The following is a 15,911-nucleotide window of genomic DNA, read 5'->3' as shown; positions in this document are numbered from 1 at the left end:
AGGCAGCTCCCCCCACCATCTCCCAAGAGGCTGCTTCTCTCCATGCAAAGGCAAGGGGAAGACCTCGACCTGCAAAGTGGGATGGGGCATCCCTGCTCCAGGGATGCTCCACATGTGTCAGACCTGGGTGAGGTTCCCATAGGCATGTCTGCAGCCACCCCAACCAGAGCTGATATGAGCTGAGGGCTGAGGGCTGGCTGCAACCCCCCCTCCTCCCTCCTGCTTGCAGGAGCAGTGTTAAGGGAAGAAATGCAAAAGGCGTTGAGGGGGAGAGCAGAGCCAGAGGCAGCCTGGAGCAGCACTGTGCCCTTCTCTGTTGCCACTGGCCTTTGCGAGCTGAAAGCTGTTTATTTGCATCAAACCTGCAGGAAATGAGTTCTTCCAGGAGTTTCTGTCCTTGCTTGCAGTTGTCAAAGGGGTTTGAGTGTGCCAAAGTGCTGGCATGATCATTGTTTCTGCAGGAAATGGTGTAACACAAGGCTTGTTGTTCTGCCTCCTCTGAGCCTCCCTGCCAAAAGCATAGGGGCTGGAAAGCTTTCCTGGATGGCGTGCTCCTCCCGGCATCATGTCCAGTGGGAATAGAGGCCTTGAGATGGGCTTATTTCAGAGCCAGGAGCTGCTGAGGCTGGAGGGGATGCTCCCAGCATGAGCAGCTGCCTTCGTCCCATCTCCCTGGGGCTGCTGCATGGTGACCTTGGCAGGCACCAGTGCAGTAACATGAGCTCCTGGGGGGAAACCCATCCACATGGGCCACTGGCGCCTGGCCAGGAAGTGCTGCCTGGGCAGCCTCCATGGCAGGAGAATGGATGGCTGGTGGGACAGCACGCCTACACTCTCCAGTGAGGTTTGTAGTGCTGCCTCAATTTCCCCAGGCTCATTCTGTCCTGCTAGCAGCACTCAGGGGAAGAGCAGAAAGCTGTCCCCAGGTCTCACAGTCCTGTCACAAATGCAAAGGTCATGTTCTCTGTCCTCACGCTGCCACTCTGGGGTCTGGTGGGTGTCAGCTCCTGCTCTGCTTGGCTGGATACCTTATCCTATGTCTGCCTAGGAAGGAAGAGGTTAAAATGCCTGGATTTCCTGACTCTGATGCTGGGAGGGAAGGTGACCTGCAGAATTGCTTTGCAAAGCACAGTTCTGGTGTTGGGAAACTCCTGGGTGAGACCAAACTTGAAACGCAGCTAGAATTCAGCCTTTCCAGCCCAAATTTAAGCCCAGGCTTAACCAAGTTGTTTTCCCTGCCCCCACGCCTCCCCCCCCAGGGCAGCTTGGCTCATTTATGGCATCCTTCCCACTCCGGTGTCCCACTGCAGGGGTGGCTGCCACCTTTGGGGGGCCGCCAAGTGCCCAAGGTAACATTGAGTGGCAAGAGGGCAAAGGGCGGTGGTTCAAAGGTAGGAGCACTCCGTCATCCTGAGCCGGATCCTCCTTGGCAGTGCCGTGTCTCTGCCAGCTGCTTTGCTGGGGTGGGGGAGCCTTTCACAGCCCCAGGGCTTGGCGACAGTGACTGGAAAGGGCAAAGCTTTGTTCTTCATGCTTGGGCTGGCAAGACAGAGGGTGGCACAGGCTGGTGCTGGGGGGGACGGTTCCGGGAGCAGGAGACAGATGTAAGGAGTGCTAGTCTCCTGGGACATGCCCAGGGGAAATGTGCTGCACCGCCCTTCCCATGGGTTCCTTGACATTATGGGGCCATTCATATGGTGGTTTGACTTTTTTTGTTTCCTCACCGGTGCTTCCTCTGTGCTAATCTGCTTCCACCTGCTCTGGGAGTGGCAGAGGTGGAGGAGAGGGAGAAAGTCTCCTCACTCCCAGTTGCTGAAGCCAGGCTGGCAGGATGGATCCAATCCTGCTGCCTCCTGCCCCAGGGCTGGTCTTGCTGGGTTTTGGGCCAGCTGTGGTTGGTTCCTAAAGCCAGGAGCCTCTTCCCAGTCCCCCCCACAAGGCCAAGGGTGAAGAGGAAGGAAGCAGTGTCTTTGCTCCAAAACAGCTTGCTCTGCTCTCAGCTGCTGCAGGTACACGCTGTATGGAGGAAGCCACTTACTGCCACCACAGCCCTCCCCATCCCCTCCCCTGACGTCACCCTGGCAGGATGACACCGTGGCTCTCTGGGTACAGCATCCGGGGGAGTTTCCTCCAGCCACTGCCAGAAAGGGCCCAAATTTTGATAGTGCCATCACCCAACGGCACCTGCAGCTGGGAAATCTAGTGCTGAGACAGCAGGGCTGGTACTGGGTGGGTTTTGGGATGGGGTCCAGGAGAGTCTCCTCCCTGATGATCTCTGCTTTCCTCACCAGGCTTTCGGGTGACGCGGGATGAGCGTGCCAGCTGATGAGCCGGGCAACGTGGCCCATGCCATCTTTGAAAGGTTCCTGCATGCAGGGGAGTGCCGGGAGGTGCTGGGCTGCTTTGGGGAGCTGTGCCAGCAGCTGGGGCTGCAGGGCAGTGGGCTGCAGCTCTACCACAGCCTCAAGGCTGCCCTCAACTATTGGAGCGCCAAGGCCCTGTGGAGCAAGCTGGATAAGAAAGCCGGGCACAAGGTTTACGACCAGGGCAAGGCCTGTGCCAGCACCAAGGTACCGAGGATATGGGGCGAGGGATTTGGGTCCCTCCCTGCACTGTATCCTTGTTCCCAGGGTGAGAGCATCCCTTGGGGCACTCTGCCCCTCACCCCGGGGGGATGCAGGACCTGCCAGGCAGAAGGTTGATGGGGTTTAATGGGACAGAATGTTAACTAGTGCTGCTCCACTTTGCATGGTGTGATGCCACCTTGATGCCACCTAGCCAGCAGCATCCTTCTTTCTCCCAGCTGCTCTTTGCTGAGGATGTCCCATGGGAGGGCTGCAAAGGGGCAGAGGGACCGACAAGCCCTTTCTGGGAGACAGGAGCATGCTATAGTAGGATGTACCCCTGGGGCTGGGGTTCCCCTGTCCCACAGCTGATGGCTTTTGTCCCCACTGCTGTGCCCCATCATCCCCTAGCCCTGGGCAGAGGCTGCCAGGAGACCAAACCGGTATCAGGGCTGCAGTAGACCTGCAGCCTTATCTCACCCAGTGCTTTAATTGCTGTCATTGCCCTGGGCAAAGCAAGGTTCAGGGAATGGTGGGGCCACCTCACAGGGCCCCCTGGTTTGCAGGGAGAACCACTACTTGCAGGTGAAGGGCTGGGAGGGCCAGATCCTGACCTGGGGAGCGGGGATGTGCTGCCTGCGGGAGTGCTGAACTCCCTGGGGGTTCACCGAAATCCCTGCTCTGGGGACTGCCCGCCCCCCTCACGCCGCCCATCCCATCCCGTGACAGTGCCTGGTGGTGGGAGCCGGCCCCTGCGGGCTGCGGGCGGCCATCGAGCTGGCGCTGCTGGGTGCCCGCGTGGTGCTGCTGGAGAAGCGGGACTCCTTCTCCCGCAACAACGTCCTGCATCTCTGGCCCTTCACCATCCATGACCTGCGGGCACTGGGCGCCAAGAAGTTCTACGGGCGCTTCTGCACCGGCACGCTGGATCACATCAGTGAGTCTCAGGGGGATGAAGCTCTGCAACCCCGCATCCCCTCCTGTGGGGAGCCCAGGGAGTGCAGCCCCGAGTACCCGTCTCCCCTCCCAGGTATCCGGCAGCTCCAGCTGATCCTGCTGAAGGTGGCTTTGCTCCTGGGGGTGGAGGTGCACATCAATGTGAAGTTTGAGGACCTTGTTCCCCCCACACACAAGGCAGGTATGGTATTGCTGCAGGGTAGGTGGTATCCCTGGGGACAAGAACAGGGCTGCGTGTGGTCACTCTGAGCCCCCCCAGTCCCTCTGCTAGCCTGGGGCATGCCTTTTGGGGGGAACAAGATGCAACCCTCTCCCTGCTCTCTGGAGCAGGTCCCAGCTGAGAACCAGCACACTTATGACCATCCCCCTCCCTGCAGGTGGCTGGCAGGCTGTGGTGCAGCCCAGTTCCTCTCCCCTCACCCACTACAAGTTTGACGTCCTCATCTCAGCTGGCGGTGGCAAATTTGTCCCTGAAGGTGACAAAAGGAGTCCCTGCAACCTGTGGACCAATAAGGGGGACTGGGTGGGGGCTCATACCTCTCCTCTCCTGCAGGGTTCAAGCGGAAGGAGACACGGGGGAAGCTGGCCATCGGCATCACCACCAACTTCATCAACCGCCACAGCCGGGCTGAGGTGGAGGTGGCTGAGATCAGCGGTGTGGCCCGAATCTACAACCAGAAGTTCTTCCAGAACCTCTACAATAAAACGGGTCGGTGGTCCCAGCCCCAGCACAGGTGGTGTTGGGAGTCCCTGTCGACTCCTGATGCAGCTGGAGGCTCAGCCCCAGGATGTCCCCTGTGATGGGATGCATGTCCCCACATAGTACCCCATCGCAGGGGCCATTTGGTGGCTGAGCTCAGTGTAGGGGCTCCCTGTGGCCCTGGCTTAGCCCTTTCCCCATCACCAGGCATTGACCTGGAAAACATTGTATACTACAAGGATGACACTCACTATTTTGTCATGACGGCCAAGAAGCAGAGCCTGCTCAAGAAGGGAGTCATCCTCCAGGTAAGAAGGGCAGGGTCTGGCCCTGGGATCCCGCAGTGATGGGCAACTGAAAGCCTGGAAGGTGGGATGCAAATCGTGGGTGCTGGTTTGATTGCATACCCCTGGGATAGTGGGATTTTTGGCAGCTGTTGCCTGTGCCACAAGAAAAATCCTTTCGGGGGGCTCAGAGCCCAGTGGCACAGCTGCACCCCAGATCTGAGTGCTCCCAGGCTGAGGGGCAAACACCATCTCCCACATTCCAACCAGCTTCAACCCATCCCCACAGGACAAAGCAGACATCGAGAGCCTCCTGTCCCCAGAGAACGTGAACCGGGATGCCCTCCTCAGCTATGCCAAAGAAGCTGCCAACTTCTCCACCAACTACCACTTGCCTGAACTGGAGTTTGCCCTCAACCACCGGGACCTGCCGGATGTTGACATGTTTGACTTCACCTGCATGACGCGCTCGGAGAACGCGGCGCTGGTGCGGGATTACAATGGGGCTCGTCTGCTCCTGGGGCTGGTGGGCGACTGCTTGGTGGAGGTGAGGGTCCCCCCTGCAGCACCACCTCATGTCTCTTCCTGCAAGATGCACTGGTTGCAATATATTCCCCCTCCCTAAGTGCTTCTTGTCCCAACTCCCCAGTGCACCCTGTCCCAGGCTCCCCAGGTCCCAGTAATGGCATGCCTTGGTGAGGTTATCCCCTTCTTCAGCCCCACCAAAGATTTGGGGTTGATTCAGGGTGGAGAAGCAGCCCAACTCCTCCCCAGACGCATCTGTACTGTCAGGGAGGAGATAGCCACCCATCCTCTCTCTGCGCGTCCGCCGCCGCTCCCGCTTTCATCCCCAGCCAAGCCCGGCAGCTCTCAGCCTCCTCCCAGCTGCCCTGACCGGCCATGCGACTCTAGCTCCAGCTCTGCCTTTCCCTTTGCAGCCCTTCTGGCCACTGGGCACTGGGGTGGCAAGGGGATTCCTCGCCGCCTTTGACGCAGCATGGATGGTGCGGCGGTGGGCAGCTGGGACCCCCCCACTGGAGGTGCTGGCCGAGAGGTGAGTGTCCCCATCCTGCTGGGCTGGTTCTGGAGTGGGCAAGGATGGTAGCAGTGACCCAAGCCCTTTCCCTTGCACCCAGGGAGAGCATCTACCAGCACCTCTCGCAGACCTCCCCAGACAACACCAACAAGAACATCAGTCAGTACAGCATCGATCCAGCCACACGCTACCCCAACATCAACCTGCAGGCCATCAAACCCAGCCAGGTACCCGGCCAGCTCCTGCCACAGGACAGCCAGCCAGCCCAGCCTCCCTGACAGTCAGGGTGACACTAATTTGCACGGTTCCCTGTCCCCAAAGGGTGCAAGGCTGAAGCTGTTAGTTCCCAGGTCATAGAATACATTGTCCATTGTGGATGCAGGAGGGTTCTGCAGAGTTATGGAGGGATCCAGGTGTCTCCCTTGCCAGGGCCAACTCGCCTGCATGGTGCCATTGGCTCTGTGCATGTGGTGACCTACCACTGGCATGTCCCCACTGGTAGGTCCGGGACCTCTACCTTGTGGGCATAGTGGAGGTGGACCACAAGAGGAAGAGTGACAACCGGCTCATCACCGGTAGGAGCAGCCAGTCCTGCCCTAACCCCCTGCAGCAGCTCCCCCATTCCTCCCTGAAGCTCATGCCCGAGTAGCTCCTGCCCTGATTTTCCTCCCCATCCTTGTTTCTTGTGCCTTGGCCTGTGTTCAGCTGTCTGACTGCATTTCTGTCCCAGTGGCACCTCTGGTTTCCCTCTGCTCCCCATGTGGGGACACAGCCCCCCACTGCCTTCTGGGGAGGAGGCTGCCTCCCTCCTAGCCCACACCAGTGCTGAGCCATGAAATATTGACAGATGCTTTATGAACCCATTTATCGAGCCTTGCAGGGGTGGTTGTGGGGGTAGCAGGGGGAGTCTCAGGTCACTCCCATTGGACCCCTCCCCTATTAAAGTGGTGATGCTGCGGTGGGAGGCAGACGGGGGGTGTCCCCTGCCTCTGTAGGATGGAGACACATATGCTGCCTCCCCAGCAGCCTCTGGAGACGTCTATGAAGAGCTGCTGAGCTGGTGCCAGGCCAGCACAGCTGGGTACCGTGGCGTGGCAGTGACCAACTTCACCACCTCCTGGACCAGTGGCTTGGCCCTCTGTGCCCTCATCCACCGCTTCCGCCCTGATCTAGTGTGAGTGTCTGGGACCCCTCAGGACCTCCTCCCCTGCGGAGCCCACCCTGATGGCACCCGTGTCTCCCCCCAGGGACTTTGACTCTGTGGGCACCCAGGATGCCGTTCGGATCCACCAGATGATGCTGGACATGGCAGAGCAGGAGCTGGGCATCCAGCCAGTCCTCTCCAGCATTGAGATGGCCACCATGACAGAGCCTGATCACCTGGGCCTCATCACCTACCTCAGCCAGTTTTATGAAGCCTTCAAGACCTCACCAGGTGTGAGATTTTGGAGGTATTTGTCCCATCCTGGGCCCCACTGGGGCTGGCTGGCTGCTCCCCTCTTTGTAGAGTGGGTCCCACCAATGTGGCTGTGTCCTTCTGTGCAGAGGTAGAGGAGGTCAGCAAGAAACCACTGTCTCCCCACGGCACACGAGGGGCCATCCTCTTCCTCAGCAAGCTGCAGAAGAGCCGGAACCTGACACGCAAACGCGCCCAGGTGAGGGACCCCCCCCCCCCAGATTCTCCTGACACACCAAAACCCTGTCCCCCTCCCCATCCTAGCCACTCCCTTTGCATTTGCAGGACAGTGCCCAGAAGGATGCTGAGGCCAAGAGGAGCCACAGGGATACTGAGGTGGGTCTGCCCCAGGCACCCTGAGGAGTGCTCTGCAGGGGTGCAGCTTTCCTGGGGGGAGAGTGGGGAGCTGACCCTCCCCCTCGGGTCACTTGTAGCTGGACACAGGGCTGGATGGAGACACTCTGGACAGTGCCCATGAGCCGCTGCAAACCACCATGACGGACCCAGGGCAGGTTGGTCCTTGTGTCACCCTGGGATGGGGGGTTCAGCTATGTAGGTGGCACTGGGGAGGACACCAGTGGCTGTCAGGGCTAAGCCAAGGGCTGGGACCAGGGCTACGTGAGCAAACGCCCACAGGTTCCTGGCTCCTCCCTGCTTGTTTCCTGACCCAACTGGTTTTCCAGAGCCAAGACTTGCCGCTCCCTCACTGGTGTCAGCAAATCCAACTTGAGCACCCAGACCCGTCTCTGCAAGAGGGGCAAAACCCCCACTGCACACCTATGGCTGCCAGCAAAGCCATGGGGCAGGGTGGGTGCCAGGACCCTAGTGCCACCCCAGCCTGTCCTCTCCCCCCACAGCCGCCGAGAGAGAGGGCAGGGGAGAACAGCGATGCCTGCTACTTCTGTGGCAGCCATGTCTACATCCTGGAGCGAGCTAGTGCCGAGGGACGTTTCTTCCACCGTGGCTGCTTCCAGTGCCAGCGGTGTGGGGCCACCCTGCGCCTGGGTGACTACGCCTTTAACGAGGAGGATGGTGAGGCGGGTTTTGGGGAGAGGGGATGCTTGGGGCAGGACTTCTCCACCTTGCAGGTCATCACGTGAATTTGCCCCCCAGGTAATTTTTACTGCTCACTTCACTACCCCAATCTACCTGGCATGGACCTATCCCGGCACAAGACCCCAGCACTGCCTGATTTAGGGGTAAGTCACCCTAAATCGCCTAGGTGATGGAGAAAAGACAGTATGTGGAGGGGGATGCTTGAGCATGGCCCCCATGCTGCATCACTTCTCTGCTCTGGCTCTGCCCTAGGATGCTGATGCTGCCACTGACCCACCCTTGGATGCTGGGAGCCCATGTGTGTCCCCCAAGGAGGGGGCACCTGGTCCCCTACAGCCCACTCCAGCAGCTCCACAGCAAGGGGAAGAGCCTGGCGCAGTGGAGGATGCTGTGGATGCTGGTGATGTGGAGGAGCAGGAGCTGCTGGCACAGCCCAGGGGGGATGCAAGGGAGGAGGAGGGTCCTGGAGCAGAACCCCAGGGGGTGGCAGAGGAGGGTGAGGAGAGTAGGGGCAGGAGGAAGATCATCCTTACACCGCTGGAGAAGCTCAGTCTGTCCACCCTGAATCTCACCAGCGAAGCAGAGCCTGATCCTCCACCGAAGCCAGCTCGTCTGTGGCTCCAAGCAGTGCCTGAGGCCCTCCCTGCCCCGTGGCAGGGTCAAGACTGCTGGAAGGAGGAGGAGGAGGAGGAGGAACTTGACATGCAGAAAAGTAGGTGGTAGAAGCTGGAGTCTCTGGATGAGCAAAGCTCTCAATCCCTTCAGGACCCTGCTGTAACCTGCTGTACCCCACATCTTGCTCATGAGGCATCAGCCTGAAAGGGCTCTTCTCTTGGGGCAGCTTTGGAGGAGAGTGACAGCGAGGAAGAGGAGGAGAAGGAGAAAGAGGAGGAAGGCACAGACCTTGGCATCATGGCAGAGTTGGTGAGGATTTTCCCAGAGTGGCAGTGGCCCCACCAGCTAGGTGGTAGCTGGGGCTCTTGCTGGCATCTCCTCTCACGGAGGTATCAGGTCTGGCTCAGCCGTGGCTGCTGAGGCAGGAGGTGCTCGGTGCAGGGACTGACCCACCTCTGCCCATGCCACCATCTCTTCATAGTGCCTGAACCTGGGCAAAGAGGATATGTACTCCACCTGTGAGCACACACTGTCCCGCCGGGCCAGGGAAGCCCACATGAAGCGGTTCTGCAAAGCCCAGGTAACCCCCACAGGGGAGAGCTGGGTCCTCAGCCCAGCACCATCCCCTGTCCTCTCCATCTGGCTCCTGGTGGCCTTGTGATGGCAGGTGCCAGCCCACAGACGAGTGCTGCCCTTCCCTTGCAGGCCATCCAGAGACGGCTGGAGGAGATTGAGGTGACATTCCGGGAACTGGAGCAGGAAGGCATCAAACTGGAGAAGTTACTCCGGGATGAGAATGGTAAGACCAAGGTAGATGGAGCACTGTGTCCCCCATGACAGGGGTTTGCACCCCACTCACCGTCTCCCTGTCCTGCAGGCAGCCCAGCTGACCAGCAGACACAGTGGACAAACCAGCTGCTGTACTTGGTCCAGAAGAAGAACAGTCTGATGATTGAGGAGTCAGACCTCATGATTGCGTAAGGCTCAGTGGGATTGTCTCTGGTCAGTGTGGGGGCTCAGCTCATCCCAGCCCCTCTCAAACCCAGCACTCAGCACACTCCTTCCCTCCCCACAGGGTACAGGAACTGAAGCTGGAGGAGCAGCAGTGGCAGCTTGATAAGAAGCTCCGGAGTTACATGAACAGGGAGGGTGAGTGCCAGTACTTGCCATGAGAGGGGGGGTCCCTGTGCATGGTGTGGGGAGCAGGCCAGGGTTGTGGCCCACCCAGCCCTACTCTGGCCCCCTGCACCCACAGAAACCCTAAAGACACCCGAGGATTGCAGGGCTGAGCAGGAGACTCTGGCGCAGCTGTTGAAGGTGGTGAATGAGCGCAACCTCCTCATCCACATCCAGGAGGAGAAGCGGCTCAGTGAGCTGTGGGCCTGATCCCCACAGCCCCTGGACCCACCAGATCCTCCCTGGGGGGACAAGCAGTGTGTGTGTGTGTCTCCTGGTACAAGCATCACTCTGAGCAGCCTCTGTGATGGTCATGATGCCTGAGCTGCTTGCAAGCACCAGCAGCTGCCATGGCGAATCCAGCTCCCTGCTTGCCAAAGCCTGTCATGGAAGGGCCAGACCTGCTGGTGGATGCCCACATGGAGAGACACTGAGAAGCACCCAGCTTTGGGGTGCAAAGAGGGTGTTCTCGCATGTGGCTGGATTGCCTTTGCCTTGTGCTTGCTTGAAAATAAGATTTGCAGGGGGCTCCAGGGGTGCCCAGCAGCAAGGAGGTGACTGTAGCCACCACAGGCAGGTCACAGGGGAGATGTCAAATGTGCAGGGGCAGCATCAGGACAGGACCCTGAAAGCTACCCTGGAACATCCCTTCCAGCTGAGGGCATCCATCCCAGCCTGGACTGTCCATCTCTTCAAGGGACATTTGGCTGTACAAGTGGGGGCCAGTGACAGATTGGGCTGATCCTGCCACTCTGCATAGCTGCTTTTGCATGCCATGTCCACGCTGTCCCCAGCTGCTGCAGGAAACCAGGATTACAACCCCACCATGAGCCCCTTGGGGCAGGGAAGGGCATTTTGTCCAGATTGGGCCCAGGGCCTTCACTCTGTGATACCAAGGACAAGGGACGCCAGTGGCCATGTCCTCCTTGCCCCTTTCAGGTTTCTCCTGCTTGGCAATGCCACAATGGCCTTTGCACAGACCTCAGACCCCCTAGAGTCTCCAGGTGTTGCAGGGTGGCCTCTGTGGCTGAACGGATCTTGCAGCAGCCCCAGACATGTTGGGGACGGGGGTCCCAGGCATGGGTTCTTAGCAATACCACCCTGTGTTCAGCCCTTATCCTGCCATTCCCCTCAGTGTCTCCTCCAGCTCTCCCTTGTGTTTGTACCAGCCCTACCATCCTGTTGCAGTCCCCCTCCTTTCTAATAAAGCCCCCCTGACCCGGCACCAAGGGCTAAAATACCACCTTTATTTTCTGTCTGAGTCAAATCTGGTTGTTAGAGCAGTCACCAGCGTTCCACCCCAGGCATGGGGAGCCTGAGTCTTTCAAGCCTCCCAACCAGGCCAGCAGGTCCCTCCAGGTACAAAGGGTGTATTTAAAAAGCAGTAAAACCCCATGTCCATCGTAGTTCCCTCAAGGGTCAGTGCAACAAATCTACCCCCGATATCTTAATTTCTCTCAGAGGCAAATGTCAAACCTGCACTACTGCATTGGCTGCACTGCTGCCAGAAGCCAGATAAAAAAAGGATCAAAAAGGGACACAGTGGGGCTGGAGGGGTATTGTGGGACACCCACAGCCTCAGTTCAGCCATCACTGGAGGGGTATTGTGGGACACCCACAGCCTCAGTTCAGCCATCACTGGAGGGGTATTGTGGGACACCCACAGCCTCGGTTCAGCCGTCACTGGGACATTCCTGCAGCGTCCGCAGCACCATCCGCATCTGCTCCTCGGTGCTGTGCAGCATCTTCACCTCCATGGTGTGAAACAGGTGGAGACCAGTGGCAAGAAGGAGGATGCCGATGGCAAGGAAGGCCAGCAGGCAGAAGGAGAGCTTGGGGAAGGGCTGCCCGGCGTCCAGCCCTGCCAGCGCACCCAGTGCAGCCACGGCCTGCAGCAGCAGCAGCAGCAGGGCCAGCAAGGCCATCCTGCCCGAGGAGTAGCGTTGCCGCTGTGCTGCCCGCAGCCCCACGGCCACCTCTGTCCGTGCCTCTGTCACCACATCTACCAGCATTGGCTCTGCAGGGACAAGGGGCCTCAACAGGGTGGGACCCCTCTCTACCACTCCTATACCCCCCCTTTTTCGTATCCCCACACCCTGCCCTGTTCCATGCACGACTTGACAAGCACCACCCCAAAGGATGTCCTACACAAAGGGAAACATCCCCAGAAAACTCCATCCAACTCCATCAGTCCATCCACCAGCCCTCCCAGCACATGGTGGATGCTGGCAGCAGCCCCCCAACTTACCAGCAGTGGCGAGGGTGGCACCCGCAGCCTGTCCCTGCCTCTGGATGTGCAGTGTTGCCATCACAGCTTCATGGTCTGAGAAGGGGACGTCCATGCCCGGAGCTGCCCCTGTGGTGGTCTTCAGCTCTTCACACTTTACCATGAAGCTGGAGATGGCCTGGGTGAGGGTGCAAGGGGGTCACACCACTTCCTCAGCCTCGCCACTCACAGCTGGTGGCGAAGGGTCCCCCGTTACCTTGTAGAGGATGTAATCGATGCGGATGCCCAGTGGGAAGGGCAGCAGCTCTGATTTGTCAGTAAAGCAGTTGTTGGGGACAAGGGTACAACCATCCTCACAGCCCTGAGACAAGTGCTTTGGTTGGTGGAGGCCTCTTGGTTTGCCCTGGGTCCCCACTCAGCCCTTGCTGCTCACCTCAAAGTGTGTGGCCTCGGCAAAGGCATCCCGCAGCCCCGTCCAGCCACGCAGCAGCCGGATGCCCACATCTTCAGGGTGCATGTTCAGGTCCCCTCCCAGCAGCACCACATCAGCCGCCTTGGAGGTGTGTCTGCAGGGGAAAGGATGGCTAACCTCCCATCCCCATGCTGCCCTGCGCCAGACTGCAGTGATTGGGACCCACCCAGTGCTTCTCAGCCTTACTCCTGACTGGGACTGGTGCAGCTGGGAGCTCTCTGCAGTGCATACCCAGGGGCAGGGGTGACTGCACATATCCTGGGGACCTGCAATGGGGGACCCTGTGGGGCCCCCCTTGGCTGCTCACCGGATGAACTGTGCCAGCTCCCAGGCCTGCACCAGGCGGTGGGGCAGGTAGGCGTCCTTCTCCCGGCAGTACTCGGCGTGCAGCTGGTGAGAGCAGGGGAGCAAAGAGGCTGACTCTCATGCCAACACCTGCCTTGCTCCCAGGCTCCCTGCAAACCCACCCAACCTCTCTAGACGGTTCACCTAGGGTCTGGCCAACACCTCTGCCTTTATCTCATCCCCCTGAGGACAGCCTGGGATTCTCACCCCACTGCACAGCCAGACTGTGTGACCCTGCCCCCTCTTCCTGAGTAATATTTTATTAAATCGGTGCATAGTCCAGGACAGAGGGTGAAGAGCAGGGGTTAAAGCAAGTGGACAGCAAAGAAGTGGCACGGCCACTCATCCCCCTCCTTCCCACTGTCCCCCCCAATGCTGGGTCCTTCCCTGGGATGCTTACGTGGGTGACATAGATGTTGAAGATGATCCCTGAGATCCTAATGATGACAAGGCCGACGGATTTGCCGCAAAACCAGTCCCCATGTTGGAGCTGCCAGAGGGGAAGAAGAGCAGGTTGGGGCCACTGAGGCTCCGTGGGGGTGGACACAATGGCAAATGCCTCCTGCCCCACTTACCATGTAGGGGTACCCATTCAGCGAGTACTGGTAGAGGAGCGTGTCCAGAATGGGGAACCTGGAGAAGACGCAGAGGCCGCTGCCGATCACCCCACTGCAGGAGGAGAAAAGCACAGTGAGGAAGTGTGGTCCCCAAAACCTCCGCCTCCCTCCAGCCCCAAGCCAGGAGGGCTCCACAGATGCCTGAGTCCTAGTGTGCTCCCGTGAGCATCCCACTCTCCAGACATGGGGTCTCCCACAGTGACAGAGGTGACCTACAGCACCTGCACCAGACTCTACATGTGTCAAACATAGGACATGGCACAGCTCTGCCCACTGCCCCACAGACAGTCCTGGGGAGCTGGCCTTGTCCTTCTCACCTGCGGAAGTAATGAGAGAAGGGGTAACAGCCTCCTAGTTTCACCTTCAAGTCACTGTAGTCCTGTTCACTCCACACCTGGAGAACAGTAGAATGGGCTGAGAACAGTCACGCTCACATCCCACACTGGGAATGGGCACACTTGGCTCAGAAACTGCCCTCACCTCCTGAAGAAGCACCAGATCAAAATCCTCCTGGTGCAGCATGTCCCCGATGAGCCGGATGCGCTCCTGCCGCCGTTTGCTCAGGTAGCGAATGGCCCTGCCAGAGAGGGGTGACAGTCACAGCCTGGTGGGGACGGGGTGATGGGGGCTGTCGGGGCACACTGCCACCCAAAATGGGGGAGAGAGGGCTCCAGTACCAGTATAAGCAGGATGCAGATGGGAAAGGGCTATGCGAGGCCATTTGGACAAGAGGGATAATGCAGGGAGGCTGTTTGGGGACAGCTTCTCCTACCTGCAGATCTGAGGCAGCTCATCCTTGCTTGGGGTGCAAATGGGGGACCTTCCCTGGGGTTAACAGGCACAGAGGGGACTGGAGGTACTACCCAGGCAAGCACCTCATGACCCTCTGGGTCTAGGAGAGTGGTGTGACTCCAAAATGAAGGGGACACAAAGGTGACCCCAAAGTGGGACCCTTCTCCCAGTGTGGTGTCCCCATCCCCACCCATGCAGCCCAGCACAGCCCTGGTGAACACTGGACTTACCAGCAGTTGAGGTCAAAGACACGAAGGCACAGGGCGGGATCGCCCTCCATCTCTTGCTGGATTTTGCAGGGGCCAGAGGGCAACGTTGGGCAGGGGGCGGGGGTCCCGCAGGGAGCAGATTGGAGGGACAGCCCTGGAGAGCTGGCGGAAGGTGCAGGACAGAGCCAGGGATCCGGGCTGGCGTAGCAGAAAGGCTGAGCCAAGGCAAAAGCCAGGAAGGAGGAGTGCTCAGGGTGCTCCAGCCTACCCTGGGCCTGACCCCTCCTCTCCTGTGCACAAGGCCCATCCCGAACCCCAACTTGCCCCCACAAAGGGATCCATGTACCCCGACCACCATGTGACCCTCCATCCAGTGAGTTTGGGCACCGGTGGGTCAGGGATGGCGTACAGGGCTCAACCCTCTGTCTGTCAGTGAGTTGTGTTCCAGGATGGACTTTCACCCTGGTTTCAAAACGGAGATGCGAAGCACGGGCATGGGACAACCCCACACACCTCCCCACCCGGGAAGCCCACGCATCCTTTTGGAGACTCCAAACCGCGGAGGAGCCAGAAGCTCCCTAAGCAGCTCCAGCGCTCTCCCAGCCCCAGCGCTCTCCCAGCCCTCGCTTCTCTCACGCCTGACCCCCTAAGTTTATCCAGTTTCCGGTTTAGAACCGAAAAAGAGAAACTCTGGGGCTCCAGGATGCCGGTAGCAGGCGGCCGGGTGAGGGAGCCGAGCTCTGCCTGCTCCGGCGGCATTACCGAGCTGCTCGTTCCGTTCCTGCGCAGCGCTAACACCGGCGTCTCCTACCAAGGCTGAGCCCTCCGGGCGCTCTCCGCTCCCAGCTCCCCGAGGGACGGGCGGGCGGCGCGACAGCGGCGGGACACGGAGCGGGACGGGGGAGCGGCAACAGGCGGAGCGGGGCAGCTGGAGGAGCGGGGCAACAGGCGGAACGAGGCAACCAGCCGAGCGGGGACGGGACCGCAGCAACAGGAGGAACGGGAGGCGGAGCGACCGACGGGGCCGAGAGCGGACCTGGAGCGGGCCGACAGCGGCGCGGGGCTGCGGGGACTACACGGACTACGCGTCCCGGCAAGCAACGGAGCGGAGCGGAAGGGGAAGGGCCGTTGCGGATGAATGGGACTGGGCCGGGTCTGGGGCCGGTGCGGATGAATGGGACTGGGTGGGGTCTGGGGCCGGGGTCGGTGAATGGGCCGGTGGGTGTAACGGGGGGCGCTGGGGGTGCACGAGGAGCACTGGGGTACGCGTGTCTCGCAGAACGGGGGAAAGCAGCTGGTGTTAAAATAGGTCATCTCTGTCCCCTGTGTTTGGAACGGGGTGTGTGTACCGAACAGCCGAGGCGCTACGAGCAGGGCTTCGAGGGGTGTTGCTGACTGGTGGGAC

General features: G+C 59.8%; 2 protein-coding genes across 8 annotated transcripts; one reads left to right on the top strand and one right to left on the bottom strand.

Moving 5' to 3' along the window:
- MICAL1 (microtubule associated monooxygenase, calponin and LIM domain containing 1) lies at window positions 1–11,069 on the top strand. Of its 4 annotated transcripts, none has more exons than XM_032710750.1 (25): window positions 1–50; window positions 2,292–2,570; window positions 3,294–3,501; window positions 3,595–3,702; window positions 3,899–3,997; window positions 4,075–4,230; window positions 4,429–4,529; window positions 4,795–5,052; window positions 5,444–5,559; window positions 5,642–5,768; window positions 6,044–6,116; window positions 6,568–6,715; window positions 6,789–6,976; window positions 7,087–7,196; window positions 7,283–7,333; window positions 7,432–7,509; window positions 7,855–8,029; window positions 8,111–8,196; window positions 8,306–8,765; window positions 8,895–8,977; window positions 9,150–9,248; window positions 9,374–9,467; window positions 9,546–9,645; window positions 9,744–9,817; window positions 9,924–11,069. In XM_032710750.1, exons 2-25 carry the CDS (start codon window positions 2,310–2,312, stop codon window positions 10,052–10,054), a joined length of 3,384 nt encoding a protein of 1,127 aa, XP_032566641.1. In that variant the 5' UTR covers window positions 1–50; window positions 2,292–2,309; the 3' UTR covers window positions 10,055–11,069. The 4 variants fall into 4 exon arrangements, with proteins under 4 accessions (XP_032566641.1, XP_032566639.1, XP_032566642.1 ...); XM_032710748.1 differs by having other exon boundaries at window positions 6,565–6,715; XM_032710749.1 differs by lacking the exon at window positions 1–50 and adding an exon at window positions 1,637–2,009 and having other exon boundaries at window positions 6,565–6,715.
- Window positions 11,070–11,071: 2 nt separating this feature from the next.
- On the bottom strand, window positions 11,072–15,640 carry SMPD2 (sphingomyelin phosphodiesterase 2). 4 transcript variants are annotated; one of them, XR_004360880.1, is made up of 11 exons: window positions 14,528–15,637; window positions 13,986–14,082; window positions 13,823–13,899; window positions 13,464–13,557; window positions 13,289–13,378; window positions 12,851–12,933; window positions 12,505–12,637; window positions 12,328–12,432; window positions 12,093–12,249; window positions 11,467–11,861; window positions 11,072–11,421 (listed from the first exon to the last, which is right to left on the bottom strand). XR_004360880.1 is itself a non-coding variant. In XM_032710763.1 (11 exons), exons 1-10 carry the CDS (start codon window positions 14,575–14,577, stop codon window positions 11,518–11,520), a joined length of 1,230 nt encoding a protein of 409 aa, XP_032566654.1. In that variant the 5' UTR covers window positions 14,578–15,638; the 3' UTR covers window positions 11,072–11,466; window positions 11,512–11,517. The 4 variants fall into 4 exon arrangements, 3 of the variants coding, with proteins under 3 accessions (XP_032566654.1, XP_032566653.1, XP_032566655.1); XM_032710763.1 differs by having other exon boundaries at window positions 11,072–11,466; window positions 11,512–11,861; window positions 14,528–15,638; XM_032710762.1 differs by having other exon boundaries at window positions 11,072–11,861; window positions 14,528–14,721; window positions 15,269–15,637.
- Window positions 15,641–15,911: the final 271 nt, after the last annotated feature.

The sequence above is a fragment of the Chiroxiphia lanceolata genome, chromosome 25 (genome assembly GCF_009829145.1).
Source record: "Chiroxiphia lanceolata isolate bChiLan1 chromosome 25, bChiLan1.pri, whole genome shotgun sequence".
Lineage (NCBI taxonomy): Eukaryota > Metazoa > Chordata > Aves > Passeriformes > Pipridae > Chiroxiphia > Chiroxiphia lanceolata.
Note: the sequence above shows the minus strand (reverse complement) of the source record. Positions and strands in the feature narration are given on the sequence as shown.

Bases quoted from the DNA above. Each gene is read 5' to 3' on its own strand.
- SMPD2 (XM_032710763.1), bottom strand. From the start codon at position 14,577: ATGGAGGGCGATCCCGCCCTGTGCCTTCGTGTCTTTGACCTCAACTGC. The intron at 13,558-13,822 runs GTGAGAAGGACA...CTCCTCCTGCAG, and splicing joins TTCTCTCATTACTTCCGCAG to TGGGGTGATCGGCAGCGGCC. The intron at 12,934-13,288 runs GTAAGCATCCCA...TGCTCTCACCAG, and splicing joins TCAACATCTATGTCACCCAC to CTGCACGCCGAGTACTGCCG.
- MICAL1 (XM_032710748.1), top strand. From the start codon at position 2,310: ATGAGCGTGCCAGCTGATGAGCCGGGCAACGTGGCCCATGCCATCTTT. The intron at 8,030-8,110 runs GTGAGGCGGGTT...TTTGCCCCCCAG, and splicing joins CGCCTTTAACGAGGAGGATG to GTAATTTTTACTGCTCACTT. The intron at 9,818-9,923 runs GTGAGTGCCAGT...CTGCACCCACAG, and splicing joins GAGTTACATGAACAGGGAGG to AAACCCTAAAGACACCCGAG.